General features: G+C 43.8%; 1 protein-coding gene across 4 annotated transcripts in view; it reads right to left on the bottom strand.

The window, feature by feature from the left end:
• Window positions 1-4457: 4457 nt before the first annotated feature.
• PLXDC1 (plexin domain containing 1) overlaps window positions 4458-19679 on the bottom strand; it is a 66177-nt gene continuing 50955 nt past the window's right edge. For 3 of the 4 annotated variants that reach the window (XM_081837968.1, XM_081837967.1, XM_081837970.1), the window contains 5 exons: window positions 17637-17697; window positions 16174-16312; window positions 11945-11977; window positions 10811-10971; window positions 4458-8964 (listed from right to left, as the gene is read on the bottom strand). In XM_081837968.1, coding sequence (XP_081694094.1) covers window positions 8854-8964; window positions 10811-10971; window positions 11945-11977; window positions 16174-16312; window positions 17637-17697 — 505 coding nt within the window. In that variant the 3' untranslated portion in view covers window positions 4458-8853. The remainder of the gene's footprint in view (window positions 8965-10810; window positions 10972-11944; window positions 11978-16173; window positions 16313-17636; window positions 17698-19679) is intronic. The other variant, XM_081837969.1, reaches the window with a different exon arrangement.

Raw genomic sequence — 19679 nt, 5'->3', positions numbered from 1 at the left:
AGTGGCCAGTGGATCACTCTTTAAAGAACTTCACTTCCTGTGATGCCTTGGAGAGAGGCAAGTCATGAGAGTTAGAACATTTTTTTCTGTGGCATAGATTTGGAGAATGTTCATAATCTACCCAACAATTTGCATTACAGTTTAAAGTGGATGTCTTAAAAAAAACCACTAGAGGTCTCTTCTAACTCAGAATTATGTTAGATCCAGCGGAGGGGATGTCAAGTAGCCAAATACAAGCCTAACTTTTGCAGATGAAAGTATTTACATATGCAAGACTGGATATCCCCTTTCACTTTAGGTTCAGCAAACAACCCCTGCCTAAAATTTCCCAGCTGGTCTTCTGGGGGGAAAATGGATGCACCACATACTAAACTCTCCAAAATACTTGACTTACTATCTTGGTGTCACAAATTGCCTTTTGAAAAAATATGTTTATATATTTTGTTACTGTTTTTGCAAACAATCCAGGCAAATTACTCCTCTGATCTTCCAGGACAAATAGGGTACAGTATACATAAACTGACCTAGAACTGGGTCAGGTTAAACCTCTGTTGCAGTTGCCAAGTGACAGTTTGTTATATCTCACTGGCTCACTGCTTTCAGCCACTACTTCAAAAAAAGAAGTGGAATTTGACCATATTATTTAATTTTGTAAACAAGTTCCGCAGATGTTTCCATCTTTCAGTTATGAAAATTGGAAGAATGTGACTTGGCTTCTTACATTAGATCATGTATTAAATAAATGCCAACCTTTACTGATGTATTGGGAGTTCCTGCTTTCTAATTCATGTTGTGCCCCTCAAGTGATAAGACCATTCCTGCAATGCTGTTGCTAGGAGTTAGGGATCAAGGAGACAGGTGGTTGGTTTTACTCGTCCAAGCAGCCTGTCCACATCCAGGCACTGAGATCCAGCTCTGAGGGCTTCTGGCTGTTCCCTCACTGCAAGAAGTTACAGGAAACCAGGCAGAGGGCCTTCTCGGTAGTGGCACCCTCCCTGTGGAACACCCTCCCGTCAGATGTCAAAGAGATAAACAACTATCTGACTTTTAGAAAACATCTGAAGGCAGCCCTGTATAGGGAAGTTTTTTTTATGTTTGATGTCTTACTGTATTTTAATTTGTTGGAAGCTGCCCAGAGTGGCTGAGGCAACCCAGTAAGATGGGTGGCATATAAATAATACATTATTATCATCCTCCTCCTCCTCATCATCATTGTTAAGTTGTGGGTGAACATATCAGACAACACAGCGATTCTTCAAACAGCTCTTGTTTATTCACAGGCCAGAACAGAACTGAACTGAAGGGTTTAGCCAGCCTGCTAAAATAGAGCTGCACTAGAACGCAACAGTAACCATTTTCTGTAACTAGCCAATCACTGAATGTCACTTTTGATCCCTTATTTGCATATGTGGACCTGAGTGAAAACTATCTACAGTATCCCCCTGCTGGCCCCGGTTGAGAACTTCAGTACATAACAATCATCATCATTATTTACTTTATCTTTGCAATATACAGTAGGATTGTGGCCTGTTTTCCAGATTTTTGTTCACTGCTTCCTGTGCCAAAGCCTCTTTAAGTCAGAGTCCTTTGAACAGAAGATTAAAATATGGACGGTGTTAGCAATGGCACGCTTCCTGCAGGGTTTCCTTATCACTACACAAATCTATAAAACCAACAGAGTAACAAATGCTCTGCACAGCTAGGCAGGAATCAGAGGCATATTGGCATACAACCCTGTCCAAGAGGATGAAACCCAGGAGCCGGCCTGAAACTAATAATATCAGTTTTGTTTTGGGAGATAAGAATTTCCCCATTTATTGTAGTTTCCCCTTATCTAAACAGCCCAGGGATGAGTTTTTGTATATCTATGTCCATGTGCACGAGTAACCAGAAGTGAGGAAAAGGGGAGAAAAATGAGTATGATAGCACATTACGGCACCTATCTTTTAAAGAACAATAGTCACCGTCTCTTGAGACTTACGACTTTGAGTTCCTGTTTTGAGGACAACATGGAGTTCTCCCTCAACCCTGCGCCCTTGCAGGCCTCCAGCCATTCCCCCATGAAGCCAGTTTTCTCCTAGCTAGGCTCCAAGAATGGAAATAAACTCAGGAGGAAAATAACCGAGGGAGAAAGAAGATTGGATGTATGGAACGTGGTGGGTAGCAGACAAATTCAGCAACCCCCTGTCTTGCATGTTGCTTTTACAGTTGAAATTATCCTTACCTCCACCCCCCTTTACCAGGTGTTCACAGAGGTGACCTGTATTTAAAGACAGTCTTTTGCTGCTGGGTCTCATTCTGCTCCCCATCAGTCACAAAGCAAAGGAAAAGATTCCTCGCCGTTTACCGATGTGAGCTGAATGAATGAATCTTTACTTGCGTCAGCCATCGGCCATAGCAATAAAACAACAATACGATATACAAAGAATAGAAATAAAAAGTCAATTATATAAAATACATTTTAGGGTTTTGAATCAATAGTCAAATAGTGGATCTTATTCTGATTCACTGGCAGTATCTGAATAAACTTTCACAATTTCATTTGAGTAACAGATATTTCAGAGAAAGGATAAGGGATTTTATTTTTGTGTAGGAAAAGCAGGATACGATAAATAAAACTAAATAACTCAGCAGAGGGGGAGTTGAGGCAAGTCCAGAGGAGGGGAGGGAGAATAATTGTAAATAACATGATGAATGAGATTTGTATCATTTCATTGTTATAAAATTCAATAAATATTCAAAAACAAACAAAAAACCTTGCTGACTTTGCTGTCACCTGCTCATTTTGATCTGCCAAGAGAAAGGACACTGTGGCAGTGGTTGGGCGACCCAGAATGGAGAATAAAAGAAGGGTCATAATCTCATTCCTTAGGTCTTTGTAAAGAGTGCAAGCCAGAAGGGCATGCGCCACCGATTTGGTACTGCCATCTCCACAGGGACATAAGCGTTTTTTGTGTGGAATCTGTTGGAATTGTCCCTCAAGTACAGCCAAGGGCAATACATTCAATCTTGTGAGAGTAAAAGCGCGTCTATATTTTAGCATTGCTGGGTTATGCAGATAGGGTGCCAGAGAGTCAAAATGGGAAGGTGGAAAATAGTCATACCATGGGCAAACTTTCCATATTGTGGCCAAGTTGTTCTGACGTTTGATATCATTTAGGCGCTGACAAATTAGACTGTTTGCTTTACCCAAAGTGAGTAGCTGTTGTGGTGATAAACCACAAGAGTGAAGTTTTGATGTGACCTATGAAACAATCAGGGGTTACAAAAGGCAAAACCAAAACAGATAAAACACACAGCTTTAAAAAATTGTGAAATTGGTCTACTGCCCCAGCCTTTTCCCGTTTGGTTTTTTTTTTTGATTGAGTGAATGAGATATGAGAGAATGTCTCTACCAAGCCAATGCAGATTAACAGAAGCTTGCGCTCGATTTGATGCACACATGCACAACTACAAGTGTGAAATGTGGACCATTTATAAATACGCCATCTCCAACTCCTTGAAAGATTCTATCAACAGTGTCTCCGAAAAAAATTACACATTACTTGGGAAGACAGGCGAACTAATGCCAGTGTACTGGAAGAAGCAAAGATCACCAGTGCTGAAGCAATGATTCTTCAACATCAACTTCATTGGACTAGTCATGTTGTGCAGATGCCTGATTATCGTCTTCCAAAGCAACTACGCTATTCCAAACTTAAAAATGGAAAGCGTGATGGTGATGGTCAACAAAATAGGTTTAAAGACTCATTAAAGGCAAATCTTAAAAAATGTAGTATAAACAACTGGGAAACACTGGCCTGTGAGCACTCCAATTGGAGAAAAGCCTTTACCAAAGGTGTTGTGGACTTTGAAGACGCTCGAACTCAGGACAAAAGGGAGAAACGTGCTAGCTTGACAAACCCTCACCTTGATCAACTCCTGCCTGGAAACCTATGTCCCCACTGTGGAAGGACGGGTGGATGCAGAATTGGCCTCCATGGTCACTTACACACTCACTGTCAAAACCGTGTTTATGGAAGACAATCTTACTCGCCTAAGAAGGAGAGGAAGGAGAGGAAGCCACATGTGTGTCCTCAAGGTGTAGGCCAGGGTTGCACTAACAGTTGCCACAGAAGGTGGTGTGTGTGAGAGTAGGGGATTCCTAATGAAATCTACATTTTAGCTTAATTACAGCCTCCCCTTTATAGCCTTCCAAAAATGGTAGCTAAGGGGGCTGTAAACAACAACAAACAAAAAGTTTGAGAGGCTGGGTCCCTTCTGTTCCCCTGTAATTTGAGCATTGCAGCAGGCAGGTGATGGGTGAGACAAGGAATTAACTTAGAAATCACTCTCCAAAGTGGTGGTGAGCAGGTGTGCAATGGATACATGTATTGTTTTGCTTTTAAAAACCACCATATGGGCGAATCTTAACTATGAAAATTCTGCAATTTAACACACATCAGTCGTGATCTTTGCTCTTTTTTTATTCTGAAAACCAAAGCAATCCCCCAAAGTACAAGTAATTAATATTTTATATTATATATTAGTATCAACACTGCATTCCATGCAGACAATCCGTACCAAACATCTTGCCACAAGCTTTTCCACCCCACGCTCCTCAACACTGAATTATGTTGTAAATTCAAGTATACAAGAAAGAAAAGTAGGCTTTGCATTGTTATGAGAGATAATGAATTTGGTGCTCAGATCTTATTTGCTGTGGACATGAACTGAATGGGTCATTTGACTTATAGGAAGCTCTTGCATGGTTTTTATTTTATTTTATTTTACAGAATTAGATGTGGTCAACACATCTAAAACCTGCAATTCCACATGTAGATTCTTTACCCAGCCATGAACTTCCAACAGGTACATGGAGACAGCAGAGATTCTCAGGCCAGCATTGAGACCTGAAATGTCAGCCCACGACACACAGTGTCTGTTTTTATAGTTCTAATGCAGTACTGAAATGCCCCGGAAATGCCTTGTTAAAACTCCTATGAAAGCATGTCTATATTGGAGAGTGGAAGAACTACATCTCAAGTTGTGCTTCTCTTTATTAAATCCTTTCCCCCTACTCTTTGGCTACTTCTACACTGGGAATTATATCTGCGGAAAAGCTACACTTTCTTCACTGCCTTTTACAGGGCATCTGTACGACACTATGAACCAACTAAACAACCACCTCTCATGTTCAGCTTCCTTCCCCCACTCAGAGCTCAGAAAACTCAACTTTTTAAAATTCAGTGGAACAGTTGCACAATTTCCCCAGGTGTACATAGCTTGTCACACTGCTATTCTGGCCAACTATGGTCTGTATAGATGGCTTCAGCCATTTTCTTCTCTATGGTCTGTTTCTACTTTCTTGAAATCAACCCTTATCACTTTTTCTTCTTCTTGCCCTAAATTGCAGCAGGGGAGGGAATCATGATCAGGAATGTCGTGAAAGGAGAAGGGTTTATTTAATCCTTCCCTCACCCACAGACTGTGTACACACTCTCATTTACCCTGCTTCCATTGTACACAAGACATTATCCGCAATCCATATCCTATCCTGTATCAATCCTGCCATTTCTTATGAAATACTGCGTTTTGATCTGTTTTGCTCCAAACCAGCTTTCATCTGAATTGAGGAAAAGAAAGAGCCAGCTGTGTTTTAAGCTGGCAATCTGTACGTGGCTGCAATGGTCCTGGTGAATATGCACACACTCACATATCTGAGGCTGAGAAAAGGGACTACAGAGTTTGAGAAGTCATAGCTCTGAAAGCACAATGCCATTCCACTTACAGCTTGAAACAGAACAGCAGTGGTTGTCTGCTACTAAAAACTGTCCACGTCCGGAAGAAGAAGCCTTTATGACTGTGGTCCACCTTTTGCATAAGAGTGCTTGGTGAACAAATATAAGATCCTGTTTGTTTCTTTCTTTCAGGGATCTCTTCTTCGCCGCCACCCCACTCTCCATACAGCACACCAGTGGTTGTGATAAATAGGCTAGCATATACTGTATTTTTTGCTCTATAAGACTCACTTTTTCCCTCCTAAAAAGTAAGGGGAAATGTGTGTGCATCTTATGGAGCGAATGCAGGCTGCACAGCTATCACAGAAGCCAGAACAGCAAGAGGGATTGCTGCTTTCGCTGCTCAGCGATCCCTCTTGCTGTTCTGGCTTCTGGGATTCAGAATATTTTTTTTCTTGTTTTCCTCCTCCAAAGCTAGGTGCATCTTGTGGTCTGGTGTGTCTTATAGAGTGAAAAATGCGGTACATACTGTCCTGAAAAAGTTCCACTGGGATGCACTGCTGGACTGTGTTGCATCTTATGCATGCGTTTTTACTTTTCTTAAAATAAAAATAAAAAGTCAGGTCAGGGAGAAAACGCCACAACCCTGGTAATAGCCCCATTTATACTCTGCCTGCATCTATATCTTTACACGGTTATAGAATTATACAAAATCAGTTACGTACTATACATTAGATAATTAGCTCCTGAGGAAACCCCTGGGACAGATAGGCTCAGCCTGGATACGGAATGAAGCTACTACACCCATAGATGCATAAGTTTAGGAGACATGTCTAATAATAATAATAATAATAATAATAATAATAATAATACTTCCTCTTGGTGCTTTTTCTCTCTTTCTCCAACCAAGGCAGCCCGGCTGCTGTGGTGCTGTTTGTGCCTGTTTTTATTTTTTTATTTTACCCCAGACTATATGCAGAAATGGCAAAGTACAACGTTTTTGTTTTAAACCAGCCTTTGCCCGCCAGATGTTTGGGACGCTGCCTCCTATCAGCCCCAGCTGTGCTGCCTGGGACTGATGCGAGGTCTAACCCAGCACACCTGGAAGGTTGGAGAAGCCTGCTTTGAACTCTCAGAGCCAAACTCCTTGTCACCTTCTGCACGGCGGTTTACCGACACACGTCTCTTCCCTGAGTTTCCTGGTAATTTTAAAGCAGGCATATCATGCAGCGAGTGTCAACATGCTGCCAGTACTTTCCCACCTCCCTGCACAGGGCAGTCGATATATGCCAGGAGAGCAGCAAACACGGAATGTGATGGAGTCACATCGCTTGTCCTCAAAATATTACCTGAAGAAATGGGATAAGAAGTGTGGGTCATCGCGGTCACCCTGCATTGCCGTAACAGGTGAGCTAGCCCTTAGGATATGTGCAAAATTTGCTCAGGCACATATTTCTCTTGTGGCCATACAGATATGCTCACAATATCTTCAACATCAAAATATTTGTTAAAGTCTGACTTTAAATGTGGATTTTTTTCCTGGGAGGGAGCTGGAGCTAGTGGGAAAATCTGGGGCTGGCAACCATGCCTTGCATCACATAGTGTTGTATCTAAATTAGATTGGGGGGGGGGGAATTGTCCAGTAGCAGCACTTTCAGGAATGTGTACCAGAATTTTACAAGTACATTTTATCGCCCTAACCCACTGGGAAAACATATGGGGTAACCATCATACAAGATAAAGAGGACAGAACAGGAACGCCACCATTTCCAAGAAAAAATAATCTCTATATGTGCCACGAGACTCCCTTGAAAAAGACCAGGTCTTGCTTCCTAACTAAAATCTGATTGTTAGTAGGATCAGAGAGAGTGGGCAAAGAGAATCTACTTTAATTCCCTATGTTCCCTTCATTGAAATAAGGTAGACCTTTCTCCTTCACACTGAGAGCCAGTGTGGTGTAGTGGTTAAGAGTGGTGGACTTGTAATCTGGTGAACTGGGTTTGCGTCTCCGCTCCTCCACATGCAGCTGCTGGGTGACCTTGGGCCAGTCACACTTCTCTGAGGTCTCTCAGCCCCACTCACCTCACAGAGTGTTTGTTGTGGGGGAGGAAGGGAAAGGAGAATGTTACCCGCTTTGAGACTCCTTCAGGTAGTGATAAAGCGGGATATCAAATCCAAACTCCTCCTCCTCCTCCTCCTCTTCTTCTTCTCATTGATAAAGTACTAATGAAACCAATGACTAGAACTCGTTCTTAAAAAACACCCAGAAAAGGAAAGCTAAGTCATATAACCAATTGTGATGGAGTTGGTAATTCACAGCAGAAATAAGACAAACCATATTATTGTTTTCAGGGTCTGAGGCCAAGTTTGATACGTATTTTATCCTCTGTCAATTGCAAGGCCTCCTTAATTAATACTTTCTTGTGGCTCAAATTTATACCGCCATTACCGATAAATATGAAGGTGGCATTTCAGGCCCAGATTAAGCTCCCCACAAGCCACAAATGTCAGGCGCTGCATCCAGTAAGTGCTGCAATGACACTGAGCTATTTGAGTCAGACCAACTTGTTCCATGTTAACTGTAATCCGTAAGCATCTCTCAAGGGTTTATTCAGAAGGCAAACTTCAGTCTCTCCCACCAGAAGCCTAGCTTTCCCCCTATCCTAACTTTTCTTTGGACAGTTTAATGTATTTGCTTTCCCACCGTTTGGGGGCTTTAAAAAATTATGCGTAATACCCTCCATAACACACAGAGGCAAAAAAAGCATCTTCTTTACCATATGGCTCAGGTGCCTGAGAAAAGCAGGAAGAGTGCAGACTTCTTTTCCCTGGCACTGAAATCAGCCGTGGATGGCTACACCTGAAAACAACCGATATGAAGTGGGCTTCTCTGCAATAAAAGCTTCAACTCCATTGTAACTTTCCCCGCTAAACCACCCAGAGCCACACGCTAAACCTGCATGCCTTTTGGGTCCTCCTGTATCCATTTCAATTCTTTTTTGGGAGGCTCTTTAGGTGTTTACTTTCCTCTTTTTGCTATTTCTTCAGCTGTGCTCATCGTGAAACAAACAGGAAACGGGAGGTGACGCTTTAAAGGTGCGAGAGCAATTAAAAAAAGAAGAAGACACATTCTTCAGCATTGATCCGCTTCGACAAAACCCTCCTTCTCGTGGCCAGATGGCTCCACTTCCGTGTACATCGAGTGGTTTCTGAATTTCATGGCAGGCCACTGGTGCGGTCTCTGCTGTGGCGTGAAGAAAAGAAGGGCGTCAGAATGTGAAAAGGCTGTCAACAATTTGCACACATACACACTTTACATCAGCCTTCCTAAAGTTGCATGTTTCTGGACCCCAGTTCCCATCAGTCCCCACTAAGTATAGCCAGCGATCAGGGATCATGGGAGATACAGTCTAAAACATCTGGAGTGTAATGACCTCTGGCAGTCTATCAAGCCACGATAAGAAGTAATGACTCTCCAGCAGTTTCAGGTACATTTATTTACATAAAGACACATCCAGAGCACAGCTTCTCGCCTGCTCGCTTTACGATAGTTGGTCAGTCTGAATTTTCGCCCCTCCCACAGCAGGAAGGATGGCAAACTCCCGCCTTTCCCCTCTTGCCCTTCCGTTGCCCTCTGATCCTATGCTGATCTAAGGACTGAGAGCCTGCCCCCTCCCCACTTCCACTCAACACAGACTCAGACCTCTGCTTATCTGCTGATTGCCTAGCAGTGCTCTGGCTGTCTTCCAACTCTCCCTCTTCTTGAAAGCTAACAGAGTCTTCCCTGGGAAAGGGGGTTGAACTGCCCTTCCTTGACTCTGTCAGTCAGGTCTCATCTGCAGAGTCAATCTCTGGTTCACTTAGTTCAATTTCTGAGTCTCATTCTTCCCCTGCGCTTTGGGGGGGCCATGTTCCTGACATGGAGGACCCCACGTTGGAGAAAGCTGCTATACATTCTCAAACCGATCTAGCGATTTCTGATATGTGCATGACTTGTTGTGCACAGAGCTGTCCTTCCTAAAGATGAGGCCCACAGTTCAGTGGAAAAACTTATGCTTTTGCATACAGAAAGTCCCAGGTTCAATCTTTTGCGTTTACAGACTGGGTAAGCTGGTGATGAGAAGGACTTCGACCAGAGACCCTAGAAAAGTCTCTGCCAATCCGTTTGGGGCTGGGTGGACAAATAGGCTCGCCCAGTATAAGGCAGCTTCCTGATCTCCAGACAGATCAAAAGGAAGGACATGGCAGCATGCACAGGCCCTGCAGAGAACTATCCCCTCTGCTTGAAAAATAAAAATAAAACAGGGCAGTTTGGCCACACAGAAGCTCTTTGTGTACATATCAAACTGCATAAAGGGCTCTGGATTGCAGTGATTATCAGAAAGTAAGTTTTATTCGTTTTGTAGAAATACCGTGTGTATTTGGGAGAGTTCCTTCCCCCTCCCCCTTTCTAATTCTGCCAGATGCATAAATATATTTGTAGAAGTAATATCATGAAAATTACAGCCTCAAAGGTAAATCCATCACCATTTTATAGTCTATATTTTAGTGTCTTCTTCTTGAATAGCATCTGCAAAGATTGCTCAGGTGTAGGGCCTTAGGTACACTTCAGAGCATTAGAACTGCTGCTGAGGACCCCAGATGGAACGCAGAAAATATAAGACATACAAATCTGTGAAGCAGTATTCAGCAAGTACTGAATCTGGTGCTCAAAACTTTATTTTCAAAACATCATGGGGGCGGGAATTCTGATGCTATTTAAGGTAACATAGCAAATTAAGTTGGTGCCAAAGAGGGAGAGAACGGGTGAAGACCAGCCTGGAGAGAAGATCGAGGAGATGGGAACGAAAAGGTTTGTCATTATCTTTCTCAATGCCCAACCATTTTTCAAGTTGATTATCTCCAGGGAGAATTGCACTCTACAGCAGGGAAAACACTTGGCTAGGGATCAAGAGGCGGATTTGGGTCACAGTTTTATTTTACTGGCAAACCTCTCGAGTGCTGAGAGAGAAGTGGCTCTTGGGTAGCAATCTAACACCCACTCACCTGGAAGCAAGCCTCAATGGGGCTTACTACGCTGTTAAACTCACCTTAATGAAGAACAAAGCAGCGTGGGACGTAGGGTTGCTTCTGATGTAGATCCCAGCAAGAATAATGGCTGCTATGAGCAGGACTGCCAGCACAATTCCAACGATGGTTCCTGTATGGAGCTGGGATTCTACTTTTTTTGCAGGGAAGTCGTCTCTCAAACCTTCAGGGGAGGTTTTCATAAGGGTTGGGGGGATAATGTGCAAATTACTCCATTACAGCCACAACAAAAGAAAAAAAAACAACCCACAAGGATCAGCCAGGAGAGCTTTGTTTGTTCAGTTATCAAAATGAGTCTGAAAAGTACACCATTTGTGGGTACCATTACCCACAATACCTTTAGGTAAAGGGACCCCTGACCATTAGGTCCAGTCGTGACCGATTCTGGGGTTGCGGCGCTCATCTTGCTTTATTGGCCGAGGGAGCCAGCGTACAGCTTCCGGGTCATGTGGCCAGCATGACTAAGCTGCTTCTGGCGAACCAGAGCAGCGCACGGAAACGCCGTTTGCCTTCCCGCCAGAGCGGTACCTTCCCGCCGGAGTGATACCTATTTATCTGCTTGCACTTTGACGTGCTTTCGAACTGCTAGGTTGGCAGGAGCAGGGACCAAGCAACGGGAGCTCACCCCGGCGCAGGGATTCGAACCGCCGACCTTCTGATCGACATGTCCTAGGCTCTGTGATTTAACCCACAGCCTTTAGGGTGGACTAAAAAACCACTGTGGATCTCAGTTAAAGTTAGGCCTTCCAAGATATGGTGGAGCTAGGCCATGTCAGGGACGTTCCCTCCCAGACAGTGAAGATTCCGAAAAGGAGGGAGGGCAGACTGAGGTCAGTAGAAACTTGATGTAAGCCCCTCTCCCGTTGCACCAGAAATGGTTTAGTCCTGCTGCCACATGATCCGGAAAGCTGTCTGTGGACAAACGTCGGCTCCCTCGGCCTGAAAGCGAGATGAGCGCCACAACCCCACAGTCGCCTTTGAGTGGACTTAACCGTGCAGGAGTCCTTTACCTTTACCTTTAGTCATATGGTCATCCCAGGTGAAACAGCAGTTCAGGGCACACCTCACATCCCCAGAACATGGACATCCCCACACATTTGCATATCCACTAGGCCAATAAATAATTAGGCACTTACCGTCTTCTGGATTTTGGTTCAACTTCGTATCATCTATAAGAAAACAAAAACAATAAGAAAAAGAGGATATGCAGTGGAACCTCGGGTTACAGATGCTTCAGGTTACAGTCTCCGCTAACCTAGAAATAGTACCTCGGGTTAAGAACTTTGCTTCGGGATGAGAACAGAAATCATGCTCCGGCGGCAGCAGGAGGCCCCATTAGCTAAAGTGGTGCTTCAGGTTAAGAACAGTTTCAGGTTAAGAACGGACCTCCAGAACGAATTAAGTTCTTAACCCAAGGTACCACTGTAGGCGGGTTTGGCAAAGTCTTTTTTTGGCAATGTCTTACCACTGTAGGCTGGTTTGGGGTGTTCAGATTCCTAAGTCTGGCTGGTAATCCTGAAAACAAGGTACTTTCCAAAAACATCATGGTTTAAATGTGGTATTGAATTAATGAATGGCTTGTAGGCCTGGCTGTGGAGGACTGTGGTTTGTTTGTTTTTTAAATTGTGGCATGTAATTGCTCCATCCATCTAACTGCTCAATATTTTGCTTGTTATTGCTCTTATGCTGTGTATGTGTTTTGTTCATGAATGAATGAATGGTTAAAAATTACAAGGGGAACTTTGTTGCTTCCAGATGTGGAAGCATCCATTTAAGAGCATCCAGTAGTTGCTATTCTACTTTATGCAGGTAGGGAATAGCAACTCTGCTTGCAGCCAGATGTTCACTCACGAAATATTTCGGAGGAGGCTGTGGTATGTGTGTGGAGGAAAGGGTTAAATAATCATTTGTTGCACTGTGGATGATGATCCCCCACACCAACTTGCAATTTAAGAAAGGTGGAGGAAGAAACAGATATAAAGGCAATACTATTTGGAAAATGAAGGGTTAATGTGGTCGAGCTGGTTCCTAGAGAAAGAACCACAGAGGAAAAAATCTTCTGCACATTAATTGCAGATTTGCTGTGTTATGGGTTGCTGAAATGTTAAGCAGCAACAGGATGAAAAGGAAGGAAGCTGGACAGCTCAGTCGGTAGAGCATGAGATTCTTATTCTCAGAGTCATGCGTTGGGCAAAATATTCCTGCATTGCAGAGGATTGGACTAGATCAGGGGTAGGCAACCTAAGGCCCAGGGGCCGGATGCGGCCCAATCGCCTTCTCGATCCGGCCTGCGGACGGTCCGGGAATCAGCATGTTTTTACATGAGTACAATGTGTCCTTTTATTTAAAATGCATCTCTGGGTTATTTGTGGGGCATAGGAATTCGTTCATTATTTTTTTCAAAATATAGTCTGCCCACCACATGGTCTGAGGGGCAGTGGACCGGCCCACGGCTGAAAAAGGTTGCTGATCCCTGGACTAGATGGTCCTTGTGGTCCCTTCCAACTCTCTATACCTTTCCACATACAGAAGTTGACTGGGCTGGTGGCTGAATCTTATTTCAATACCTGCAACAGGAAAGAATCCTTCACCCCACTTGAGAGCAGTTGGCTAGTTACAGGGATGTAGGCCAGGCAATATGATATGCACAGCTCTGTCCTCTACAGCAGAAGGGTATAGCCAGAAGAATCAGGAGAAACAGCCAGGGGGCTACCACTGCAACATCCCAGCATCTGCTGCATGAGGCAGTCATCTCACTCTGTCTAATGGTAGGGCTGGCCCCACACTTAATGGTTTCTTATATCACTATATAAGGGACGTGAGTGGCGCTGTGGTCTAAACCACAGAGCCTCTTGGGCTTGCTGATCAGAAGGTTGGCGGTTTGAATCCCCGCAACGGGGTGAGCTCCCGTCGCTCGGTCCCTGCTCCTGCCAACCTAGCAGTTCGAAAGCACGTCAAAGTGCAAGTAGATAAATAGGTACCACTCCGGCGGGAAGGTAAACGGTGTTTCCGTGCGCTGCTCTGGTTCGCCAGAAGCGGCTTAGTCATGCTGGCCACATGACCTGGAAGCTGTACACTGGCTCCCTCGGCCAATAAAGCGAGATGAGCGCTGCAACCCCAGATTCGATCACGACTGGACCTAAGGATCAGGGGTCCCTTTACCTTTACATCCCTATACAGTGGTACCTCAGGTTAAGTACTTAATTCGTTCTGGAGGTCCGTTCTTAACCTGAAACTGTTCTTAACCTGAAGCACCACTTTAGCTAATGGGGCCTCTTGCTGCTGCCACGACGCCGGAGCACAATTTCTATTCTCATCCTGAAGCAAAGTTCTTAACCACGAAGCACTATTTCGGGGTTAGCGGAGTCTGTAACCTGAAGCGTATGTAACCCGAGGTAACACTGTATGGAATTAGCACTATCTGCATGTTATAAAAGATTAGTATTATTCCAAAGAATAATACTTTTTAAAAAACCAAACTCTCTCTTTCTCTCTCTCATATGCTTGTGAAGACCAGGATTTATAGCGAGACCCACTTGTCTGCTTACACAGCTTATTCAGAAAAGCATGAAGCGTTTACTTGGAGAGGTCATTTGAGCAAGGACATAACTCTCTCTCCTGTTTTACCACTGCTCAGCTTCTTTGGAAGGAATGAGTAAGAAAGAAGGAAACATCTTCTCTCCTCTTGTCACTTAACAGCACCCCCTGGAAGAAATTATTTGGGCTCTGCTTTTATAGGCAAGAGGGGAAGGCATCCAAATAACTAGGATGTCAGCCACATTCATAAATATCATCTCCATTAGCTGGCTCCAAGGAGCTGGACTGTAAGGATAAAAGATAAAAATTGAAAGAAGGCTTCTATGATGTCTTCGCAGCTGGCCTAGATTTATTTCATGTTTCAATTTCACCACCAGAAAAACATTCCTATTATAAACGTACAAGTTTCATCATTTTATCAGTCTCACACCATCATACATACATATGTTATCATCTTTTTTGATAACCTCAAGAGCGGATGCCTTTTCAGAGGGTAAGAGTCTCAGGAAGACTTAAGGCCCAGTGCCATGGAGATGGCTGTTTTGTGCACATTTGTTTTGTCTCTAAGAAATTAACCTAATGCTTTAATACGCTGTTATAAACATAAAACTATTTCCCTGCTCGGATTCAGAAAGTCAACTGGAAACCATTAGTGTGGCTCTTCCCTCATATTTTATTAGCTCTTTTCAAAGTCAACTCAGTCACAAAAGAATTCTTTCCTCTCCTTCCTTCACTGCTGAAGGGCAACTACTAATGTTCTTTTCTATTTATTTTAATTAGCAGCTTGCGACAGGGACTATTAAACAGCAAAATTGAACTGGTACCTGCTGCTAACCACAGAGGGGAATAGTGGTTTTGATGCTAACCTAGGCATATTATGCGCAAGATCCTGGGGAATATGACATAATTTCTCATACTGGAGGAAAGTTAATTAGTCTGGGGTGATGTTCTGTTTTATGCAGTCACCATGACACACTGATCTCCACATGTTAATTTCAAAAATGAAAGGTCTCTGGTCTCTCTCTGGAAGCGATGCCTCCAGCCAACCTAGAATGAGGGCTTGGAGCAAGAAGACCACACTTTTCTATCAGTCTTTTTCCACTCATCCAAATGTTAAATTTTGACATTCAGCGCAATGGGTCTTTCAAACTGTGTTTGCACATGTATAGCCGATGCAATTCTAATTCATAACTGTGTGAAAAGCCTAGATCAACTTCTAACTGATTAGCTATTTGTTATGTACGGAGTTGAATAGGATCCAAACTGCAGCAGTCTGATTGGTCCTAGAACAATAGGATTCAGAATGCAGCAGTATGATTGGTCGACAAGAGCCACCCAATCCAGCTCCAGATAGAAGTGAATCCACAACCTGATTGGCCTACAGGAGAATTCCGGAATTAGCCAATCACGGTAAGCCCATTGTGTAAATAATGTATATAAAGCAGATACTTTGAGGGGACTTCCATTCCCTCCTCACCACTATAAGCTGAATAAAGAGCATGAAATCCACTCTCGGTTCTGAGTATATTTCACTATTACTGCTCACCTCAAGCAAATTCGGTTTTCTCAAGGTGCTGAAAATTAACTAACCTTGTTCATGGATCTGAGAGAATACACGATAATCTACAGTAGGGTTTCCCAAACTTAGTCTCTAGCTGTTTTCAGACTACAGTTTCCATCATCCCTGACCACTGGTCTTGCTAGCTAGGGATGATGGGAATTGTAGTTCAGAAACAGCTGGAGACCCAAGTTTGGGAAAGACAGGGGGAACATCCTCCTGAGGCCTCCCTTTCCCGCTCCAACCATAGCATTTGACCCTGGCTGGTACCTTCTGTAGTCAGGCTGTCGACAAAGTGGGAAGAAGAAGTGGTGATGTCTTCTCTGAGTGGTGTGAAGGGACTGTCGCTGGGAGGTGTTGAGTAGTAATGTTCATCGTCTTCAAAGTCGGCACAGGTCTTCTCTTCTAACTAAAACGACAAGCCCGAACCAGTCATTCTGGTGGTGGTGGTGCTTTTTGGTGGATGTATTCTGCCACATGCCATTGATGCAATCATAGTACATTAGTGGCAGACTTATTTATACTGGCCTCATATGCACATCTTTCAATTTTATTCGTTATTCTGCAATGCTTCCTCAGTGTTGCCACTGCTTTATGGAGGGGTACTCTTGCACAATAGCTCAGCAAAAAGCTCAACAAAAAAACAACAACTAACCAACCAACCCTTGGAATATTTCTGGTCTGAAAAGTTAAGAGGATTTCAGAAGGAGGCTACAGAATGTCCACCAACTCTGTTTTAAGATTAAAAATAATAATCTTAAACCGATGCAAAGACTGGAGAACTGATCTTAAGAACAGAACCATGAGAAATGGAGAGACAACTAAAATGGGCAGATTCACCCATCCCTAGCAGTTAGAACTGCTTGGCTGCCATTTTTTAAAAGTGCATGTCCAAAGTTTGTTTCGGGGGCATAATCCGGCCCGCTAGTCGGTTTAATCCAGCCACTGTGGCAGTTTATTCCTGGAGTAAAATCCTAAAAAAACCTCAACAACTTTGGTTGACCCTTTGGTCGGCTCCCACAGCTCTTCACTTCATCAAATCTGGTCCTCTTTGAAAAAAGTCTGGACACCACTAAAAGTCTGGACATCCATCCAACCGTCTCCTTTCCCGTGTTCTGTTTTTTTGCACTAAACTTCCTTGCCGTAATTTCGCCTGTGCTTTTGTTTTCATTCTTTACTCCCAACACTGTGGACATTGTTGATCACTCCCCCTCTGCATATGTTCCCATGTGCAAGGGGAGGTATTTCCTAAAAATATTTAGGAATGGTTTGGGGTCAGGTGGGGGGGGCAAGCTCCCAAAACAACCCAATGAGGACTGAACATGCTCAGCGAGCATGGAATGCTGACGGATTGTTGGCAGGAAAACATGGAAAACTGTGTGGAAGCAGGAACAGAATGTGAACAGAACACTTTGCTGCAAAATTTTGCAGGCTCCCTTGTGTTCTTTCTTTTTTTTAATCTGCAAACACTTTGGGTTATTATTACAGCTCATGGCCCTGTGTTAATAAGGGCAAATTGACTGAATCTCATTCCACGATTATGATGAATGTTACGGCTATGTAGAAATGGAATGCAGCCCTTTGGCTGAAAAAAGATTGCCCAGCTAGGACTTTCAGCCTCTTAGGAAATGGGGGTATCAATAGTTTGAAACTCAGAGGTGGGAGACACTGGTTGAGCAGTGAGCCAGGGCTGCATACGTTCATACTTTTAAGTACTTTGACCATAACTTTACCTCTTGGTCACAGCCATACTCCAACCACTCTTCACGGTGTCGGTCAAATCCACTGGAACACCTACAGAAAAGAGAAGCGTGTAACCAAGTATGCATCTAACCTACAAATATAGACCTGCTTGGTGACATTTTCACTGCCATGGCTTTCCCAAGGAATAAGTGTGTGTTGTGTGTATTGGGACGATCTGGTATCTTTTTTGCTTCCCTGCACATGTGTTGCTTTAGCAAAAAGTAGAAATACAGAAGAACGGCACACAATGCAGGAGGAAGACAGTGTTTTGTTCCCCATTGGAGATGCAAAACGTTCGATACCTGACAGCTGTCATTTGGGCAAGGTGCCACGACAGGATTTGAATGTGAGTGGTTTGGCCTAGGAAACAGGGGGGCCAACTTGAATAAAATATCGGGGGGGGGGGGCAGGTCCGTATAGTTAAAGCTATGGTTTTCCCACTAGTGATGTATGGAAGTGAGAGCTGGACCATAAAGAAGGCTGATCGCCGAAGAATTGATGCTTTTGAATTATGGTGCTGGAGGAGACTCTTGAGAGTCCCATGGACTGCAAGAAGATCAAACCTATCCATTCTGAAGGAAATCAGCCCTGACTGCTCACTGGAAGGACAGATCCTGAAGCTGAGGCTCCAATACTTTGGCCACCTCATGAGAAGAGAAGACTCCCTGGAAAAGACCCTGATGTTGGGAAAGATGGAGGGCACAAGGAGAAGGGGACGACAGAGGATGAGATGGTTGGACAGTATTCTTGAAGCTACCAGCATGAGTTTGACCAAACTGCGGGAGGCAGTGGAAGGCAGGAGTGCCTGGCGTGCTCTGGTCACGAAGAGTCGGACACGACTAAACAACAACAACAGGTAAGCCACACCCCACATAATTGATCACATGATGTGGTGCACACACACCATTTTGTGGGGGGCCCTCAAATATTTTATGGGGAAGGCAAAAAACCCCTCAGCCCCTAGGAGTTGGCTCCTATGCTAGGAAGAAACCAGGCCTGAGATATGCAAGAATCTTCTCATGCAAAGACATGCACTTATGGAACCTTACCCATTTCACCAGAACTAGAAATATATACAAATTAACTATTTTTCAAGTTAGATGCACCATAGCTCAGTGGTAGAACGTCAGGTTTACATGCAGAAAACCCAGGGTTGAATCTTCAGCATTCCTAGGTAGGCCTTCGAGTGAGTCTTTGCCAGTTCGTGTAGAACACAGCTTCCTGTGTTTCTATGGGTTAGCAATCAAGGCTTCTTTCAAGTACCCATAGAAATATCGCTTCCTGGAGATATTAAGGAGCACAGCCTAGTCCCTTCCCCTAAACACAACACCACCCAGGCTCCTTGGGTTGCTAAAGCATTTTGCGGCTTTATGGCCTCCTGTTCTCTGTAAGGAGTGTGCTTCCTTCAAAATGCCTACAGAACTAGCAATAGGAGCATCTGGCCTCAATTCTGTGTGGGAGGGCTAGGTTATTTTTAAGTATATGGTTTTATAATCGGAATCCCCAGATGGGTGTACTGTACCAGATACACAAACAAGCGAATGTAACAAACAGGGAGACCAAAGGGGCTTTCCCTGAGGAACTGGGCGACTCCATGCCAACACAGCTGGGCCGGAAGACTCTGAAATGTTCCTTCTTGCTGATGGGATTTTCTGTCTCTGCTGCAGAAGAGCTTAACCTTATTTTTCAGGAGAGATGGAAAGCTTGGCAAACTGTATCCTTCCATTTGCATCTGCATAGACTGATTTTGGATTTCAGTACACTGGGTGCACAGTAAGGCAGCGCCCAAAAAGATGCAGCTTGTTGGTTTCCGAACGTTTTGGAAGTTGAATGGACTTCCGGAACGGATTCCGTTCGACTTCCAAAGTACGACTGTACAGTACTGCAAATCATATTGCAAGTCATCTTGGATATTAAAGACTCAAACTGGGCAGGTTTGAACAATTTGGGGCAATTAAAATGTTAAAAGTTAAATAAACCTTGTGGAGGGAGGAGTGTTAAGGTATATAGAATTGTACATATGGTTGATTTGA

This window comes from Podarcis erhardii (genome assembly GCF_964252035.2).
Source record: "Podarcis erhardii genome assembly, chromosome: 13".
Taxonomy (NCBI): Eukaryota; Metazoa; Chordata; class Lepidosauria; order Squamata; family Lacertidae; genus Podarcis; species Podarcis erhardii.
Note: the sequence above shows the minus strand (reverse complement) of the source record. Positions and strands in the feature narration are given on the sequence as shown.